Consider the following 21,299-nt stretch of genomic DNA (forward strand, 5'->3'; position numbering starts at 1 on the left):
AATCAGCATCACAATCTCTGGAGAAGCAAATAGGATATCGATGAAGACAGATATTTAGGAAGGCAGGTCCAACTCATCTCATTCACACCAATTACAGTGTGATACAAAGAATGGCTCAGAGCTGAACTGCTGTTTATTGTTCAAATTCTTGTGTCTCCAGTTAAACTGTTAAACATTTATCAGTAAACAGCCTTTAAAGGATCAAAACATAGACAAAAATCATATCCATGATTTCAGAGAGGAAAGTCGAGTGACTTCTTTGAGAATCATAACTACTGATGCCACATTTCCACATTTCTAAATGTTTTATAAACACAACTCCATATTACAGTGGCCATTTTTTTTCAGTTAACAAAAAGAAGTCTTTTACCTACCCCTGCCCAATCTTTTCAAATCTCGTGTACTTCTTTTTGGGATCACCCACGCTCACTATGCTTCCTAGGACAAAAGTTCATATTAAGTGTCAAGATATTACAACTGTCACACAAAAGACATTGCAAAAACAACATTTTTGTGAAGACAACTCTTTAAAAATAAAATGGTGGCATGTTAGAAAGGCAGATTCACCACATGCACTGCTTCCTTTGATATAAATCTCTCCACTCAGTCTTTCTATACACTGAAAACATGAATATAATACTGTTCTGCTAATTGCGCAAATAAGTTTTTAAAAAGGGATTCATATCATGATCTGGTCTGCAGTGAGAATGAAAGAGGTTTAAATACATACTTAATTTTTCAAGAATCTCTTCATCTGTCATCTTGGATTTCTTCCTTTGCTTGTCCGTATTTCTGCAAAGCTGGCTATTCAGACTGGTGGTGATGTTTTCAGGTGGTGTTGTGACTGGAGAGGTTGTCACATCTTTAACAGGAGCCACTGGCACAATGGGCTCAATCACTGAGCGGGTAAAAATCTGCAAAACAGAATTACAATCACTATCTCATCACAATTAACTCATTGCAGATCTGTAAATTCTTCCCTGAATGCTCAGTCAATTTAGACCTGAACTGCACAAATCAAGGTGTTTCTAATTCCATTGCGTAGGAACACAAGAGCAGGAGTGGACCATTCAGCCTGACAAGCCTTTCCTGTCACTCATTCATGGCTTATCATCCACCTAGAGGTCAGAATCAGATTTTACAGCATGGAGAAAGGTCCTTCAAATTATTGTGTCTGCACCAGTGATCAAACATCCATCTATTCTAATCCCATTTTCCAGCACTTGGCCCATATACCTATAAGCTATGACATTTCATCCAAATATTTTTGAAATGTTTTTAGCATTACTGTCCCTACTACCCTTTTGGTAAGTGTGTTCCATATGCCCACAACCAAGTGAAAAACTTTTCCTCAGATCTTCACTAAACTTCCTGCTCCTTACCTTAAAACCGCTTGTTACTGACTCCTCTACCAAGAGGAAATGTTTCTCCCTTGTCTCTGCCCCTCAGAACTTTGTACACCTCAATCAAATCCCTCACTAGGCTTCTCTGCTCTAAGGAAAATGGGTTGTGTGTGTGTTACTGGAAAAGTATTTGTCTCAGAATAAGAGACTGGTCATTTAAGGCAGTGATGAGACTTTCTTCAGTGAAAGGACTGAGAATCTTTGGATTTCTCTTCTCCAACAGGCTGCTGAAGCTCAATCAAGGCCAAGATTTCCGGAAATGAAAGTCATCAAGGAATATGGGGGTAGCACGTGAAAATAGGTAAAATGAGAGACTAGATAGACTAGGCCCGTTTTCCTTACAGGGAGACAGTGAGGACTGCAGATGCTGGAGATCAGAGTTGAGAGTGTGTTGCTGGAAAAGCACAGCAGGTTAGGCAGCATCCGAGGAGCAGGAAAATCGACATTTCAGGCCAGAGCCCTTCATCAACCCTCCATTCCTGATGAAGGGCTCCGGCCGGAAACATCAATTTTCCTGCTCCTACGATGCTGCCTGACCTGCTGTGCTTTTCCAGCAACACACTCTCAACTCTGATCTCCAGCATCTGCAGTCCTCACTGTCTCCCTGTAAGGAAAACGGGCCTAGTCTATCTAGTCTCTCATTTTACCTATTTTCACGTGCTACCCCCATATTCCTTGATGACTTTCATTTCCGGAAATCTTGGCCTTGATTGATTGAGCTTCAGCAGCCTGTTGGAGAAGAGAAATCCAAAGATTCTCAGCCCTTTCACTGAAGAAATTCTCATCACTGCCTTAAATGACCAGTCCCTTATTCTGAGACAAATACTGAACTCACAGTGAGGGAAAACATTCCAACGATAGCCACTTTGTCACACACTGCAATACTTTCATAAGTTTCAATTAGATTTCCTTTCTTCCTGTGAGTTTCTAGAGTATACAAATCCAGTTCCTCAAATCTCTCCACATAAGAGGATCTGCCAACCTAGGTGTTAGTGTGAACATGTGTTGCACTCCCTCAGTGCCACAAGAGGCCAGCACCAAGCAGGTTTCTCTGTGCATGCTGATTGTTGGGAGAGAATGTGGTTGGCCCATCAGAGAATGCCCAGCTGCAGAGTAACTCTAAGCTAAGATGTCTTCTCCTAATGCCTCACAAATTCCACAACGGACAATCGTCAACCTTATTAAAAAGGAAGTTTTAATCTACTGCTGCTAGCTGTCACTGCTCCCTTGGAATAATTACGACATCAGAAGCTGCCAGCATCTCATTGGCACTTTGGTCCAACTCGTCCACGGTGACCAGACATCCCAATCTGATTTCATCCCAATTGCCAGCAGTTGACCCATATTCCTCCAAACTCTTCCTATTCATAGGTCCATCCAGATCCCCTTTAGTCACAGGTGAGGTGCTGGAAGACTGGAGGTTTGGCAAATGTGGTGCCACTGTTTAAGAAGGGTGGTAAAGACAAGCCAGGGAACTATAGACCGGTGAGCCTGACCTCGGTGGTGGGCAAGTTGTTGGAGGGAATCCTGAGGGGCAGGATGTACATGTATTTCGAAAGGCAAGAACTGATTCGGGATAGTCAACATGGCTTTGTGCTTGGGAAATCATGTCTCACAAACTTGATTGAGTTTTTTGAAGAAGTAACAAAGAAGATTGATGAGGGCAGAGCAGTAGATGTGATCTATATGGACTTCAGTAAGGCATTCGACAAGGTTCCACATGGGACACTGATTAGCAAGGGTAGATCTCATGGAATACAGGGAGAACTAGCCATTTGGATACAGAACTGGCTCAAAGGTAGAAGACAGAGGGGTGGTGGTGAAGGGTTGTTTTTCAGACTGGAGGCCTGTAACCAGTGGAGTGCCACAAGGATCGGTGCTGGGCCCTCTACTTTTTGTCATTTACATAAATGATTTGGATGCGAGCATAAGAGGTACAGTTAGTAAGTTTGCAGATGACACCAAAATTGGAGGTGTAGTGGACAGCGAAGAGGGTTATCTCAGATTACAACAGGATCTGAACCAGATGGGCCAATGGGCTGAGAGGTGGCAGATGAAGTTTAATTCAGATAAATGTGAGATGCTGCATTTTGTGAAAGCAAATCTTAGCAGGACTGATACACTTAATGGTAAGGACCTAGGGAGTGTTGCTGAACAAAGAGACCTCGGAGTGCAGGTTCATAGCTCCTTGAAAAAATCACAGGTAGATAGGATATTGAAGAAGGCGTTTGGTATGCTTTCCTTTATTGGTCAGAGTATTGAGTACAGGAGTGGGGAGGTCATGTTGCGGCTGTACAGGACATTGGTTAGGCCACTGTTGGAATATTGCGTGCAATTCTGGTCTCCTTCCTAATCGAAAAGATGTTGTGAAACTTGAAAGGGTTCAGAAAAGATTTACAAGGATGTTTTCAGGGTTGGAGGCTCTGAGCTACAGAGAGAGGTTGAATAAGCTGGGGCTGTTTTCCCTGGAGCGTCGGAGGCTGAGGGGTGACCTTATAGAGGTTTACAAAACTATGAGGGGCATGGATAGGATAAATAGACAACAGCTTTTCCCTAGGGTTGGGGAGTTCAGAACTAGAGGGTATAGGTTTAGGGTGAGAGGGGAAAGATATAAAAGAGACCTAAGGGGCAACCTTTTCATGCAGAGGGTGGTCAGTGTATGGAATGAGCTGCCAGAGGAAGTGGTAGTGGCTGTTACAATTGCAACATTTAAAAGGCATTTGGATGGGTATATAAATAGGAACGGTTTGGAGGGATATGGGCCGGGTGCTGGCAGGTGGGATTAGATTGGGTTGGGATATCTGGTGAGCATGGATGGGTTGGACCGAAGGGTCTGTTTCCATGCTGTACATCTCTATGACTCTAAATGTTGTAATTGTACCAGCCTCCATCACCTTTTCCAGCAGCACTTTCTATACACGCAACACCCGCAGCACGAAAACGTTACTCCTCAGGACCTTTTTAAAATCTTTCCCCTCTCATCTTAAACCACCCTCCATGCTCTCACACCCTAGGAAAAACACCTTTGCTATTTACCCTATCCATGTCCCTCAAGACAGTATACACCTCTGTAATGTCACCCCTCAGTCTGCGATGCTCCAGTGAAAACAGTCCCAGCCTATTCAGCCTCTGCCTGTAGCTCAAACCCTCTAGTCGCAGCAACATCCTTGTAAATCTTCTCTGCAACATCGCAAGTTTAACAATATCCTTCCTATAGAAGGGAGCCCAGAATTGAATGCAATATTCTAAAAGTAGCCTCTCATCTATGTCCTGTACAGCTGCAACATTATGTCCCAACTCCTATACTCAATGTTCTGACCAATGAAGGCAAGCGTGCCAAATACCTCCTTCACCACCTATCTGCAACTCCACTTTCAAGGAAATATGCTCCTGAATCCCTAGATATCTTTGTTCAGCAAGACTCACCAGGACCCTACTATCAAGTGTATAAGTCCTTCTCTGATTTGTCTTATCAAAATGCAACACCTCACATTTATCTAAATTAAACTCCATCTACCACTCCTCAGCCCATCTGATTAAAGTCCCATAGTACTCGGAGGTAATCTTCTTCACTGTCCACTACACCACGTTTTTGGTGTCATCTGCAAACTTACTAACCACACCTCCTATATTACATCCAGATCATTTACATAAATGACGAAAAGCAGTAGACCCAGCAAGATCTTTGTGACACACCTCTGGTCATAGGCCTTGCAGTCCTAAAAGCAACCCTCCACCACCACCCTCTCTCTCCTACATTCAAGTCCATTTTGTACCCAAATGGCTAGCTCTCCCATGTGATCTAACTTTACTAACCAGTCCACCATGTGGAATGCTTTGCTTAAGTCCAAATAGTCAGGTCGACCACTCTGTCTTCATCAATCTTCTTTGTTACCTCTTCAAAAATCTTGATCAAGTTAGTGAGACATGATTTCTCATGCACAAAGCCATATTAACTAGCCCTAATCAATCCTTGCCTTTCCAAATGTATGTAAATCCTGTCTCTCAGAATCAGTTCCAACAACTTACCCACTATTGACATAAGGCTCACTGGTATATATTTCTCTGGTTTTTCCTGACAGCCTTTATTAATACTTAGTCTAGTCTTCCAGTGCTACACTTATGGCTGTTGATACAAGTATCTCACACAAAGTATTTGTTTAGTAACTCATTCATCTCCTGCGGTTCCACAAATAGACGGCCACATTGATCCTTAAGGGGCCCTATTCTTTCCCTCGTTACTGATGGGCCATTAATATATTTTCAGAATCTCACTAGATTCTCCTGAACTCTATTTGCCAAAGCCATTGTCATGTCCCTTTTTTGCCTTCCTGATCTCCCTCTAATATACTCCTGTAGCTCTTATACTCTTCCAGGGATTCACTCAATCCCAGCTATTTACACCTGATATATAACTCTTTTTTCTTGACCAGAACTTCAATTTCTCTCATCATCCAGCATTCCCATTAGGTAAGTGGTGAGTTTTGGTCAAGGTCAGAGATGGAGGCTGGTGCTTTCTGCTGACTGCTGATTACCAGCTATAACAACTGCCTAGGCTCACATTACAAAACAGACTGTAAAAATCCACAAAATTTTAGCACTCCGTCCATGTCAACACGAACAGTAGAAGAAGGGAGATCTGGGAGAGATGGAGGAGGAGGAAAAATATAAGATTTTTGTTTTTCTATATTCCTCCTCTATCATTATTTGCTTTTATATTTTCTTCTTGGTTGCCTTGCCCTTCAAACTCTTAACTTAATAGCACGTTCAGGACTTAGATACAAAACGTTACAGGAGTTAAAGAAATGGCAGGCACACGATTTACTCCACTATTAATGAGCATGGAATTTCCTGGAAACGAGTGCCATAGTACTGCTGCATCAACAAGGCAAGCCATTAATGTACGGCAGATGCTCCAGGAAATTAGGCTCATGTGAACTTTGTACCACACAAAAAAAAAGTCCTGGGTGGTTTCTGCCACCCCTATGTTACCCTCACCCAATGTTTTACATCTGTCTCTCCATTAAACTCAAAGGTGTTCACAAGTTTCATAAATTGGCACCGTTTACTTGCCACCACTACTTTTAAAGACTAGGAAATAAACATATAAACACAATTGGTAACAATCTTGGAACAACAAACCAAGTTATGATGGAAAACAGTTGTTCATTGAGCACACAAAAAGAAACCCACTAAATTCTACATTTGGAAAAGTGCTGCAGATATTATTTCATTGCCTTCATAGTTATTGTACACAAAACCACTTTAGGACGTCCTGGAATTTGATTACGCAATGAAATAAAAACTGAAGCTTTAACAAATTTCTCAGAAATAGTTATAATACAAATAAATGAGGCACAAACCACACTCGTGCAGTCATAATGGAAGCAAGTCTTGCAAAAACAACTTCTTCTCATGATTCCAACATTTGATTTTATGAAAATAATTAATACGTTGGTTTTAGATGGCAACTGTGACAGAAAGGTAACAGACTCCTATAGACACAGAGTCATAGAGATGTACAGTATGGAAACAGACTCTTTAGTCCAACCTATCCATGCTGACCAGATATCCCAACCCAATCTAGTCCCAGCTGCCAGCACCCGACCCATATCCCTCCAAACCCTTCCTATTCATATACCCATCCAAATGACTTTTAAATGTTGCAATTGTACTAGCCTCCACCGCTTCCTCTGGCAGCTCATTCCATACATGTGCCACCCTCTGCGAGAAAACGTTGCCCCTTAGGTCCCTTTTGTATCTTTCCCCTCTCACCCTAAACCTATGCCCTCTAGTTCTGGAATCCCCAAACCCAGGGAAAAGCTGTTGTCTATTTATCCTATCCATGCCCCTCATAATTTTGTAAACCTCTATAAGGTCACCTCTCAGCCTCCAATGCTCTAGGGAAAACAGCCTTAGCCTATTCAACCTTTCCCTATAGCTCAAAACCTCCAACCCTAGCAATGTCCTTGTAAATCTTTTCTGAACCCTTTCAAGTTTCACAACATCTTTCCGACAGGAAGGAGACCAGAATTGCACGCCATATCCCAACAGTGGCCTAACCAATCCCCCGTACAGCTGCAACATGACCTCCCAACTCCTGTACTCAATACTCTAACTGATAAAGGGAAACATACCAAATGCCTTCTTCACTATCTTATCTACCTGCGACTCCACTTTCAAGGAGCTATGAACCTGCACTCCAAGGCTCCAAAGAACCTTTGATGCAAATTTATACCAATGCTCAAAGTCATTATGCTGGTCAGCAAAATGGGTTTTGCAGGAAGTTCTAGTCATCGCATCATAAAACATGAAAGTATATCTGCAAACTGTTCATCATCTTACAAAACTGATGCACAGCAGGAAATAGTCTTTAAATGGGCACCCAGGTCATAAAGGTCCCACTAAATGAAAGAGAGGGCAACATGATGATCAAACTGGAGTGATTGCATTGCACACCTTTGGGAATGGACACTTCAGGAATGCTATATTGGGTTGGGATGGGGGTGGTGGGATTTCTTTTCCTCCAGCAAAACCCTCTTTCTTACATCGGGCCATCTGTTCCTTATTTTAATAGTTGTTACTTTCTTCAACCTTTCCTGATATGATGACACTATGGCTTTAGCTTTCATTCAGGAATCAGCCTAGATCTCTGAATAGATTCCAATACAATATTTCCTTCTTTAAGCAAAGGAGACCACAACTATATACATAGTATTCCAGGTTCATTTTTATCAATACCTTGTATGCTTTCCCAGCATTTATACTATTTTCTTGCAACTCCTGTATCTACTCGTCATGTAGTTGCTTTAATTTTTTTAACAATTGGATATTTCAAGTTGACAGCATCCTGAATGAGATGGGAATTGCTACAGAGTAATGACCAAATCCAAACGGTGTTTATATCTGAGGCCAAAATCTTTGTGATCTCTGACATATCTGGCAGAAACATGTTCCACTGACCGATTTGGTGTGTTCTGGTCGTGGCGCTATCACTGGCGGTGGCATGTTGTCATCATCGTCATCATCTTCATCATCATCCTCTGACACGGGTGGTACAACTAGTGGTTCTGATGCTATCTTGGTGTTCTGTAACAGGTTTTGTTTTTAGAATTACTTTTTCATTTTTGAGAAAAGATCAATGGTTACAATGAAAACCACAGCAACTTATGCCTGCTGCAATAACTATATTTTTGATATACAGGAGGACAAAATATTAACCTCCACTTTTTGATTCTTTATTTCACACAAGGTGCAGATGAGGAGCAAATCAATTTTATCCTCAGGGATAAAATAATCTTCACCTGTAAACATTTGATGAGAAAGTAGATCTGGAGAAGATGCTTTTTCAAAAAAGTTACTTATTTATTTAGTAATTCTGAACCTTATTCCCATATGAGCTGCAATGTCATGACAATGGAGTAAGGTTCATGGAACCATTCCTTTCTTATATCATTAACAAAATCGGAGAAAATTCCAACATGTAAAATAAGTGACAATCCTGTTAGTAACAATCAAAACAGGTAAATTTTCAGATTGGATGGAGTTGTATGGAGGAAAAGAAAATCATGAAACATATTGCTTGAAAGTGGTAGACCTGATTCATTATTGGATATTAAAAAGGGTAGATTTCAGAAGAAGTAATGATTGTTTCTCACTTCAAGCTCGTTCCCTGTTCTCATCAGCACTCACTTCAGAAGTCTGTCTTACAGGCAACAATTAAAACACAGCAACAAAATAAATGGGCAGAAATCTTCAAAGTGTATTTGAAATAAGAGTTATTCACAAGACTTTGCTTTCACTCAGAAGTTTGGCAAGATAGTTTCTTCTAGCTTAATTATTTCCCGTTTTAAGCAGAACTCTCATTGTATATTATTCTCTCCACTCCTTCTACAAATCAATGTTTCAGCCACAACTAAGGAGGGAGGCCTCACTTCCACTCACAGCTTTATCCAATTGGCAGCCATGTTGGAAAGAAGCAGCATGTTACCAGATGTTTGCAGTGCTTCCTGTGCTGCTAGCCCTCAACCCAAAATCCCCATCCCCTCTCCACACCACTGTCTTGCAAATCAAATGGATGGAGGAGGGGGTTAAACACCATTAATGCCTAGTGAGAGAGAAAGAGGACAATATAATTTAGGGGGTGTGGGGGAGGGTGGGGAATCAAATTGAATGCTTTCCATCCTCACATAACAAAGCTGCTTTTGTTGCCAATATACAATTTACTGTTTCAATAACAGACTGTAAAATAATGGAGTATCTACTGAATCAATAAACTTATATTAAGCTCTTCGATTTTAGTATCAAATGCATCAATACTCTCACTTAGAGACAGAGCTTTGTTACATGTTTTCAGGCAGAAAATTCTCTAAGAAAATAGCTGAAATATAACGTGAATTCACAACTATTCATTACTTCTTTCCTGGAGAGATAAAGGGATATGGATAGCAGAAAGAGAGGGGGAAAAAAAAACCTGAAAATTTTGAAGAACGAAAAGTGGAGAAAGATATGCTACTAGGAGATGGACATTAATATCTCAAGGCAATAATGTCAAACAAAAGCACAGCTAATGGATATTTCAGATGAAGAATTAAGCAGCATAAGAAAATAAGTTGAAATTTAATAAATCTTAAATGCAAAAGGAAAACGTTTAGCCACCTCTCTAAATATCTTTATTGTTTGCTGTCATTGTTGTTTGTTTAATTATGATCATGTAAAGTTGCATGGGATGTTTTCTTAAGTTAAAAGGCAACATCTAAATGCATCCTTTGGGTGATGACAGGGCAGATGAAATAGCCCGTACATTTGAGAAAGGTGATTTCTAGGCATAATGAATTTCCATATCCCTCAATCTGGGTCCATTTCCTGTATTCGAAGATATATAAATACAGTGACACTGGCCTCAGGATGGGCAGTGGAGGAACATTTGTTGAAGAATCTTACCAGCATTAATAGTCCCACATTCCTGAAGAGAACATTAGATTTTTATTTGATTGGTTTCTGTTCTCTTGCATGACAGAATGCATTCAATTCTGTTTTCCTTATGTCTTATCAGGACATTACACTCTTGAAATATGCTTAATGTCTTGTTTGCCTGCAAGTTTAATTGCTTGCCACATTATGTAGCCGTTGGCGTTTAAGAAGATGATGCCAGCATCACATCAGACAGGGAAAGCGAGTGGCTACTTTTCTGTCTTACTTGCCCAGATTATGACAGTACTTGGGATCTACTCTATTTTGCTGAGCCATGTGCAACCATTTTTGTCCATCTTGGACAGGTTTATGCAAACTATAAAACCATTGATCCTAAGACTGTCATGCACATATATCCTAAAGGCCTTAAAGGATAAAAAGAGATGAGAAGTCCTGTCATAATGTTTGTAGCAAACTGTCAGGTCACTTGAGGAGAACACCTCATTACTAGACCATTCATACAATCACCAAGATGCAGCTTGGTTGGTGATGGAAAATGCCCATCTTTCCAGTTTCTTCATGTATACCTTGAATCTCAGTGCCAATGCACACTGTCCTTATAGTGCCTACAGTGGGGGGAAAGAAAATGGTCATCCAACTCCTGGACTGTGCCTTCACAAAATGGATCAGAAGAACAATTAAGTGGTTTTGTTGAGATCCCTTCCAACAGCCCCATTTCACAGGACTCTATACACCATGTACTGTTCCCAGGGATGGATTCATAGAATAATTAACTGCTGCTGGAAGTCCATCAACTCAAGAAAAGACACACAGACAGACACTCTTTCAACTGCCCATACACATTGGTATTTTTCAGCACAACAGATTTATCGATTGTTTATTCCTAGGTCCAGCATTATGGGATGATGGATGTAAAGGAAAAATGCCAGAGTCTAAGGCCTTCCTACTACAATATGCAGAGTGGTTGCTGCTGCGTAAAATTCCTTGAACTGTATGCAGAATGCCTTTGATATGTAAATGTACATTTAATTTGTAGATATATATTGCAGATGTATCCTCTTGTTGAACTTGTACTGAGACATCTCAGTGCACTAAATAGTGCTGAAAGCAATTAAAATGTCGGAAACTTCATATTGTGCCTATTTTGAATCATTATGTAAATGCATTTTTTTTAAAAACGGATTTTGTGACTACCATATATCCTTGGAGAAACAAAAAAAAACAGAAATTTGAGTTCAAAAGATTTTGTAGTCTTTTAAGATTTACTGCAATGAATAATTACCTTTAAAAATTTAAATACTATTAGCTTATTCAAGGAATATGGTATTGAATGAGTAATGTACCTGCACATGGCCTGAACTGTAACCCATTTTCCACTGGAATATATTGTTTAACATGACAATATATTTGATGACTTCTGAATAAAGTTAATTTGACCACAAGGGAGGAAAATGAATAAAGTTGCTTTAGTGGCGAATGGCCTTCGATATGTCAAGTATGGACCACTGACAATCTTCACTATTTTATTTTTCCTACAATCCTCCACCCACCGTTTTTTTTTAAAGTGAAAGTTCCTTGCAGGTCTAAAGTGGAAATGGCTCAACTGTCAGACCTGATTCTCGTCACTAATGTCACAATTAAAAACGAGAAGCATTAGAAAAATTAACACAGAGTGGTCGAGTGATTCCACATGGTCACGTTTCACGAATAAGAGACAATTCAGCAACCACCAAATAAGGCTCCAGAGTTAATTCTCTTCATTGTAAACTCCAGGCCAATCTTGGAAGGCCAGGACTGCAAGATAAATACCCAGCTTTATGGGTATTCTGCATTCTCAGGAATGGTCACCAACCTAGAATGTCAACTACTACTCTCTCCATACATGCTGCTGACCTACTAAGTATTTCAATCAGTTTCTACATTTATTTCAACTTTCTAGCATCCGTAGTATGTGGCTAATGTACTGTGTATGAATTTTGTGAAGTTTCAAATATCAACTAAATTCTTTAGACATTTTGCTATTTCTTGAAGATTAAATGTGGAAGTATTTATCAAAAAGTCTATGACCAGCACTTAGCACACCTGTGCAACACCCAAACTTAAGAAGAATCCATGACAAGAATTATAGGAAAGGTTCACAAAACAGTTCCAACTCAACAGGTCAATCAGCAGGGTCAGCATTGACCACCTGAAAGAGCAATTTAACTAATGCCGAGACACCACCTTCTGACCAAAGCCCACAATTTTTTACTTTTCAGGTAAGGATCAAATTCCCTTTTCAAAGCTTCAGTTGACCACCCTCCTTCCTCCTCCATACTGTCAGGCAATCCATTCCAGATTGTTAACTACTCACTTTAGGATAAAGACTTTTCTCTTGTCACTATTGCTTCTTTTGTCAACTTTCTTAAAATCTGTGCCTTGTGCTTCTCCGTCTTTCCACCAATGGGGCCAGTTTCTCTCTATCTACTGTCTCAAGTGACAGTATGACACCTCATAACATTGAACATTTCTATTAAATCTATCTTCAACCTTCTCTTTTCCAAACTTTTATGAAGAAAACCTGAAGACACAAAAGCCAGGAGAAAATGAAGGGAAGAATAGAACTGAGTAGCACCTGAGTTTAGAGTTAAAAAGAAGGCACACTACAGAAGTTGCTGCACTTTATAAATTAAAACGCTCACTTAAATGATCCCCTGGTGCTTATCACAACACAACTAACAAGGTTTCTACTTGCATTTATAGGTTCTACATTCAATTAGGAAAAAATAAAGTTGCCTTTCCTCAAAACCTGAAAAATGTGTTGCTGTAAAAGCGCAGTAGGTCAGGCAGAATCCAAGGAGTAGGAGAATCGATGTTTCGGGCATAAGCCCTTCTTTAGGAATGAGGAGGGTGTGCCAAGCAGGCTAAGATAAAAGGTAGGGAGGAGGGACTTGAGGGAGGGGCGTTGGGAATGCGATAGGTGGGAGGAGGTTAAGGTGAGGGTGATAGGCCGGAGAGGGGGTGGGGGCGGAGAGGTCGGGAAGAAGATTGCAGGTCAAGAAGGTGGTGCTGAGTCCGAGGGTTGGGACTGAGATAAGGTGGGGGGGGAAGAAGAGGAAATGAGGAAGCTGGAGAAATCTGCATTCATATCTTGTGGTTGGACGGTTCCTAGGTGGAGGATGAGGTGCTCTTCCTTCAGGCGATGGTCATGGTCTGGCGATGGAGGAGGCCAAGGACCTGCATGCCCTTGGCGGAGTGGGAGGGGGAGTTAAAGTGTTCAGCCCAACAAGTGTTCAGTTGGGTTGGTTGGTGCGGGTGTCCCAGAGGTGTTCTCTGAAATGTTCCACAAGTAGGCGGCCTGTCTCACCAATGCAGAGGAGGCCACATCGGGTGCAGCGGATGCAGTAAATGATGTGTGTGGAGGTGCAGGTGAATTTGTGATGGATATGGAAGGATCCCTTGGGGCCTTGGAGGGAAGTGAGGGGGGAGGTGTGGGCGCAAGTTTTGCATTTCTTGCGGTTGCAGGGGAAGGTACCTGGAGTGGAGGTTGGGTTGGTGGGGGGTGTGGACCTGACGAGGGAGTCGCGGAGGTAGTGGTCTTTCCGGAATGCTGATAGGGGAGGGGAGGGAAATAGATCCTTGGTAGTGGGGTCTGTTTGGAGGTGGCGGAAATGACAAAGAATGATACGATGTATCTGGAGGTTGGTGGGGTGGTAGGTGAGGACCAGTGGGGTTCTGTCCTGGTGGTGATTGGAGGGGCGGTGTTCAAGGGCGGAGGAGTGGGAAGTGGAAGAGATGCGGTGGAGAGCATCATCAACCACGTCTGAGGGGAAATTGCGGTCTTTGAAGAAGGAGGCCATCTGGGTTGTTCGGTATTGGAATTGGTCCTCCTGGGAGCAGATGCAGCAGAGGCGAAGGAATTGGGAATATGGGATGGCGTTTTTACAGGGGACAGGGTGGGAGGAGGTGTAATCTAGGTAGCTGTGGGAGTCGGTCGGTTTATAGTAAACGTCCGTGTTGAGTCGGTCGCCTGAGATAGAAATGGAGAGGTCTAGGAAGGGGAAGGAGGAGTCTGAGATGATCCAGGCAAATTTGAGGTCGGGCTGGAAGATGTTAGTAAAGTGGATGAACTGTTCGACCTCCTCATGGGAACACGAGGTAGCGCCGATACAGTCATCGATGTAGTGGAGGAAAAAGGTGGGGGGTGGTGCCAGTGTAGCTGCGGAAACCCCAATGCATCACCTTTTAGAAATAAAGGACTTTTCCAGTCTTTTGAATTTTCCATATAATTTTGAGCACTTGGGCCAGGTAATGGATGGGTTGCATGTGAATATTATGGAGGTGACAGGGATCACATCCACTGATGAAAGAGCGGGTGGAGCCCTGCAATTGACTCCTCTCGGAAATGTCTGCCAGACCTCATTCCAGTCAAGCTCTTGACTAGCTGGTAGAGTGCCTTCTCTTGTCCTCAGCACCCTTAAGACTTGCTAGCAGCTGTCAGCTCTATGGAATGGCAGTATCACCTGGAAGTCAGTGGCCATTATCAGTATGACATCCAGCCTAGGCCTAGGAACATCACTTGTTCCCAGGCCACAGGCAAGTGGTGAGGAGTGGGGACAAAAAGATGGGTTGCAGCAAGCACAAGAGGTGAATTCACTTCATAACTGACCTGTAGACTCCCAGATTGAGATAGTATCTCTGTCCCTGCCCCTTCTGGCCACCATTGCTTCAGTATAAAAATATCCTTTTCCCACGGTCATCATCCTGGGTAATTAATACCGTACTACAGAAGTTTTTCACTAACGCATTTCTCCTTTCACATGCATCAAGAGACCTCAATACTTGTTTCTCCTGGGAATATTAAGGCAGAATGGTGTATTTTAATTGTTCGAGATGTACTGGTATTCTTTCCAGTAGTCCATCTGTCACCAATGTTTCGGACTTTCTGTCAATATTCGTTGTCCAATCTAACACATGAAAGATTACTGGTTCTGTGAGTTACTAGAGAGCTGCAATGGGAAAAAAAGTCATCAATGCCTTAAGGAGACTAAAAAAAGGGAGGAAGAAGGAAGAACAAGATAAAATAAAAATGTAGATTGAAGCCAAGTCTGTAAGTTTCAAAGCACAAGAAGGTCTATAGACAGCGTGACTACTCTGAAGACTTCCTTGTTGTGTTTGAGAGAAAGAATTATTTCTGAGTCTATCAAGCAGCCTGTTGTTTTCATACTCACCAGAGCATTTGCTGCTATGTATCCATCGGCTGGTTTATCTGCAAAGGTTAAAAATACATAGCATATGTATTTTATGCAAGAAGCTTGATAACAACTTTTCCAAACACAACACATTTAATACACACAATATACAATATCTTGATAGTAGATTTGATTTTTACAAACACAAACGAACACGTTTTTTTGGATTCAGAAGTTGTAACTTGGCCCAAAGTCCATCTCTTTTTAGTTGAACTCAATTGTATCTTTGTCCGACATGTCAACCTGTCTGAACCTATGAAAAATCTCCTTTAATGGATTCCCTTAATTAAATCATTCTAGAACTCTTAGCATTAAAAAAGTGAGAATCATTTTCCTGATCACAGTTAATTCATTTTAAAATCTGTATCCCCTGAGATGTGAACTTTTTCTTATCAATATTTATTACTTTCATAAATCTTGAAAATCTTTTGATATTGATGTATTGAAAGACATAACACTATCAATCTCTCAAAAGAATGTGTAGAAACCAATTCCCATGTCAGATCTCTTTTTATGGCGTAACTTAATCTACACAAGTACACTGTCTGATGAGATTGAGGCTTTCTTTAAAGCTGAGAATGAAAATAATGTCTGTATAAATTTTAAGTAAACCAACTTGAAACTACTATTATGGTTTTGGATTGGGACTGGTGGTAGGGAAGTACATGTATAATATTGCCTCAGATTCATTTGACTCCACTGAACAATGTACTTTAGATTTTATTCTAGGATCAAGAACAGAATTTTAAAATGCGCAAAAAAATTAGACGTTAAGCCAAAGGGGAGTCAGATATTTGATTATTCCAATAATGCAGTATTTCAAAAAGAAGTGAACTGCAATACACTACCAACTAAACTATGAAAATCCTGATGTAACGTTCTGTGCACAAATTCTAATGTGATACTTTCCCTTTCATTGTTTCAAATCCTTACATACTAAATCAATGGCTCATATTGGATCACAGTTCCACAAGTTTTGACAGCCCTCCAGTATCATAATCAAACAGCTGTTCTTTACATATAAACCTTAGCAGAAAGTAACAACACACCATTGTGGACGCTGTCCCAGCTCTTTTCCTTCACTTGATAGTCACAAACATACTGTTTCCAGCTCAGATCACTAGTAAATAATTAAAAACAGGAAACCGTGCCATTTTTTCCCACTCCCTAGTTGAGGGACGCTAAGACCAATAATAAAGTTTGCATAGTCTTCTCAATTGAAATCACCTAATTCATCAAATCATGTGCTTTACTTATCTGAGCCACTAGTAACCCATGTCTTCAGCTGCCTAAGGCTTAAGCTATACAATTCCTTTCTCAAATCTCTCGACCTCTCATGCCTGCTTTAAGATGCTAATGAAAGTGTTTATTTGAACATGATTACAGTTCTGTGCTTCATATGAAGCAATGTCAAATTTGATAATGCCCCTGCAATATTTTACAACACTTCCAGCACTATATAAATACAAGTTGTGTCGTTGTTTTGAGTCATAGAGGGTGTATTTAACAATGGAGTAGTCTCATGCAAAAATATGATCTAGCTTCACAGGATACAAACTTGGCATAATAGAAAATGAATCCAAAAATGCAATAGTGAGGATGCGTTAAATCTTTCAATCTCTCCAACAGACACATCTGGATGCTACATATAATTTTCCAATACATACTACTATAACATTAAGTTCCTTGCAATCTGTGGCTCCTTGGAAAATTGGCCTTTAATCACCTTCAGTTGCCTTACAAATATTTATCAGGTTATTACCACCAGGATACACTGTCTGACGAAAAGAGCAACTAATGAGAGATTGGACAGACTGTCCAGGAACACCCAGCACGAAGCATGCTGCCAGGTAACTAGCACATTAACCATTGTCATTCATCTGCCATTAATCAAGTGAAGGATCAATCAAGTGCAGTTGTGCTAAACAGCCAGAAATCTGACACTCATTCCACCACCCATAGAATATTTTTTCATATGATAGGTAATTGTTTAATTGTCACCTAAAATGAAGATGAAAAAGGAACAACTTTGTTGGTTAATTGTCGCACTGAAATGCACATCTCTGATTTTTAAAACAATCTCATGATACCTTTGAAGTTTCCTGCAAGGGAAGCTTATTGCATATTATTAAGTCCACGGTGGGCAGTAAGCAACATACAGGCTTCCATTGCATATTGGAGGTACCATATTTGATCTCTTAGCTGGTTCAGCTCCCCGAAAATTGAGAAATAGTTCAAACTTGTGGTTTAAACATTATTGGGACTCCTCCCAATGATTATTCAAATGCATCTTGACTTTACATTCACATCAAAGAAATCTAAACCCCACATTTAAACTATGGAAACACATGGGCAAGGAGGCATCAATAATATACTAGGTGCTCACAGAAAAAAGTATCATTAAGGTTGTGGCTACCCAGGAACTAACATTCCCTCCAATGACTGCAATGGAGTCCAACAATCTAATCCACACAGCTTGCACCTCAAAGACTGCAAGGGAATCCGATGGATATGGCCCTTCCCCCACACTGCAAGGGAATTCTATGCTCATTGTCCTCCCCTGGAACACATGCACATGCACCCACCCTCTACCTGCAGCCATAATGGATTAGAAGCATCCCTATCCAACGCACCACCAAGTTAGAAACATTTTGTATACACATTGACCTTTATAAATTCGGCATGCCATGAACAAAATGTTAGCAGGATGCAAAACATACATAGACCGTGCAGATCCAATACAGATCATTTACGCATAGAACTTTCTGGCAGGTTGCAAAATCTGATGCCACATATGCACGGAGATTGTTTTTCCTCTATGGATATGACCAGAGATTTTTTTTCAAAAAAAATCTGAATCCAAACTTTAATTCTTCAAATTGGCTTGCATGGGTCATGATTGGATCAGTCTGCATCAGGACTGTCAATTTGGCACTCATCCCTAGGGATTCCCTTCTGCCTTTTTAAAAATTACCATTGTAACCTACTTCCCAACTATCTACTGGATATTTTCAAGTCAATGTCATACATTCAAAAATCAAGCAACCAACCAGTTATCTCTGTGCACTTGTACTGCTTTAGAAGGGGTACCATCAGTGAATAGACTGCTGCAATAAAATTCAAACAACTTTTAAATGAAATGTGATTGGAATAAGAAGTTACAGAAAGTCTCATACAAAGTATATAAACTTTATATCAATCTTGTACGGATTACTTATTTCAATAAAGACATAAAATGACTGAAAGAAATACTTTGAGGGAGTGGGGGAGCTGGGAAAGGTCAGGAATTTGACTTTGGTCTCAGAGTTACCAATAAAATTTTTACTTCATGGTAAATTGTGATTTGAATGCAATTACAATCCACTGCAGTTTTGGCTTAAATTAGTAATAACTTAGAGATATATTTAGTGATGGTCTTGCTTTGTAAGCAAATAACAGAAAGATATAAATCACATCAAAACTGCTGCAATATTCTTTATAACTGGTATCATTACAGTGAAAATGTAAAATGTTTCCTTTGGCTCTAAGGGATTCGCCCTTTCATGACTTTAAATGGTTTCAAATTAAAACTATTACTGATGTCTGGCATTGAAAACACTTCAACTTAAGGAACCCATTTATTTTTTTGATAACCTAGCATTTAAATTAATACATTCCAAATGCTATCTGTGTCATATAATACAACAAATCCAACCTCGAAGCTATTGCAACTCTATGTCGTAGCTCCCCAAACATAGCTTTTCAACAAAAAAAAAGTCAAATATCAATCTTTCTCCATTTAAAAAAAATCAAGAATAAAAGACAAGGAAATTCAGATTGCAATTAAATCTTACTGTGCTATCTGACCAAATTCACGTGTTTGGGTTTGATATTTCTCAAAATGTATCATTTTTAATATATGTACTCATGTAAAATGTTTAATGTGCTTTTTCAAAATATTAACCCATTTAAAAGCTTTAAAGTTGTATACTCAAGTAGTAATGACTATACTTTGACCTATTTTTACTCCTTGTTTATGATGAAATGCAATTACATTGCTATATGCAACTTACTTCCAAGTTATGACTATCACCCTGAATTTGTCTGACAGTTCTAGGTCCATACATTGCTTCTGGACATCATGGCCCCACCATATATTTATATTCATTGCAGAAAACCCAAGTAAAATGCAGTGCATTATTTCTTGACTTAGGTTTTCCTCCCTGTCATGTCACTCTGACATGCAGACAGACCACTTTGCAGTCAACTATGAGAAAATGAAAGCGCATAAGTGTAATAAGGAGGGGGTCTGCAAGCTGATGAAATAACAATGCCTTCACAGCAGGTACAAATGCACAATGATGGCCTCAGGTGCCACTTAGAAAGGGAGGGGAGTCGTTAAGACTTTGGCCAATATAAAAATCAGATGTCTGTTAAGCGTCTCTCCTGATTTTACTGAAGCCAGTGGAAATGAAAAGAAAATCAGGAGAGCTACGTAATGGGTGGCTGATCCAGCAAGTCCCATTACCAGCCAAAGCCAAAATTATTCCAAGGATCTCTGCGTTCAGGAAATGCAGAAGTAAGTTGCAGGCCTTTGATAACACAAATTCTTCATGTCAAGTGGTATAGCAGTGGAGCACCAACATGTGATATGACTAATCTTGTAAGGGGGTGGGGGTGCAAGTGCATTTTTCCTACTTCTCTGAATCCCTCAATTTTCTTCTGCAAAGTGGAACCTCAAAAAGGGAAAAGGGGGGGGGGGATTGTTAGCAGAGAAACAAGCAGTGAAGTGAAGTCATTGTAGCACTCTTAAAATACCTCTTACTGGTTGGTACAAGAGTGGCACAGAGGGAAGCCTGGGAGCAGTATGTATATCTCACCATCGCAGCAAAAAGATAGAGAAAGAAACAACAATAACAATTATGGAATAATACAATGGCTGAATTTATATTCTTCACTAACTTTAGCAAAACTGTAATTGCAAGTATAAAGTAGTGGAATATTGCTTTATGCTCATATCTACCTCACTGACATTTGCAAACATCATTAGAAAATAGTGAGTCTGTACACCTGATACAGATCAGCCAGAAGATGAAAGTCCCCTCATTCTTCCACCTGTAAGGGTGTTTAATAAAATACACTCATAATGGGTCTAGGCTGAGGAGAACAGAACTGCTCTTTTTTGGCCAAGGTTGGTTTGTTTGGAAATTGAGACATTACACTAATCTAGGTCAAGGTTTGGAAACGTTTTTTGAGACTGAATGAAATATAGATTGAATAAGGTCTACTCTATATGCAAACATGATCTGGGAAAGTATGAACTCCATATTGGGCATGGGCTATGAGATCTTTGGTGTGTGTGTGAGGTCAAACAAAATTGTGCATTTGTTCATAGATATTATCATTTTGTTGCAGTCAACGTGCAGAGGAAATCTCTCCCCCCACAGTGTAAAATGAATCTAATCTTCAATTCCATTATTATTTAAATCCTCAGTCAGACAAGGTCAAAACTTCACTAAGAAAACAATACTACTATTCTTTATCACTTAATGTCACTACAATGTACTACCTCTACAGCACTAGACATTCCCCCAATATGATAGAAACTCCATGCTTAAAATGAAACATATTCACTTCAATGAGATCTTAAAAATAGTGCGTGATAGCAACAATTGGGGAGATAGTGAATCTGTGAGCATAATGTTATGTGAAATGGTTCTCAATTATGGCTATGGTTAAACAAAACTGGCAA

The 21,299-nt window shown here is 40.2% G+C and overlaps 1 protein-coding gene across 8 annotated transcripts in view; it reads right to left on the reverse strand.

Moving 5' to 3' along the window:
* The window catches only part of LOC140495989 (serine/threonine-protein kinase PAK 3), a 251,309-nt gene that overhangs the window by 58,939 nt on the left and 171,071 nt on the right, over positions 1-21,299 (reverse strand). For 4 of the 8 annotated variants that reach the window (XM_072595377.1, XM_072595380.1, XM_072595378.1 and 1 more), the window contains 6 exons: positions 20,366-20,422; positions 18,619-18,675; positions 15,548-15,585; positions 8,367-8,492; positions 731-914; positions 375-438 (listed from right to left, as the gene is read on the reverse strand). In XM_072595377.1, the coding sequence (XP_072451478.1) occupies positions 375-438; positions 731-914; positions 8,367-8,492; positions 15,548-15,585; positions 18,619-18,675; positions 20,366-20,422 (526 nt within the window). The remainder of the gene's footprint in view (positions 1-374; positions 439-730; positions 915-8,366; positions 8,493-15,547; positions 15,586-18,618; positions 18,676-20,365; positions 20,423-21,299) is intronic. The other 4 variants (XM_072595381.1, XM_072595383.1, XM_072595382.1 and 1 more) reach the window with 4 other exon arrangements.

Source organism: Chiloscyllium punctatum, chromosome 25, assembly GCF_047496795.1.
Source record: "Chiloscyllium punctatum isolate Juve2018m chromosome 25, sChiPun1.3, whole genome shotgun sequence".
Lineage (NCBI taxonomy): Eukaryota > Metazoa > Chordata > Chondrichthyes > Orectolobiformes > Hemiscylliidae > Chiloscyllium > Chiloscyllium punctatum.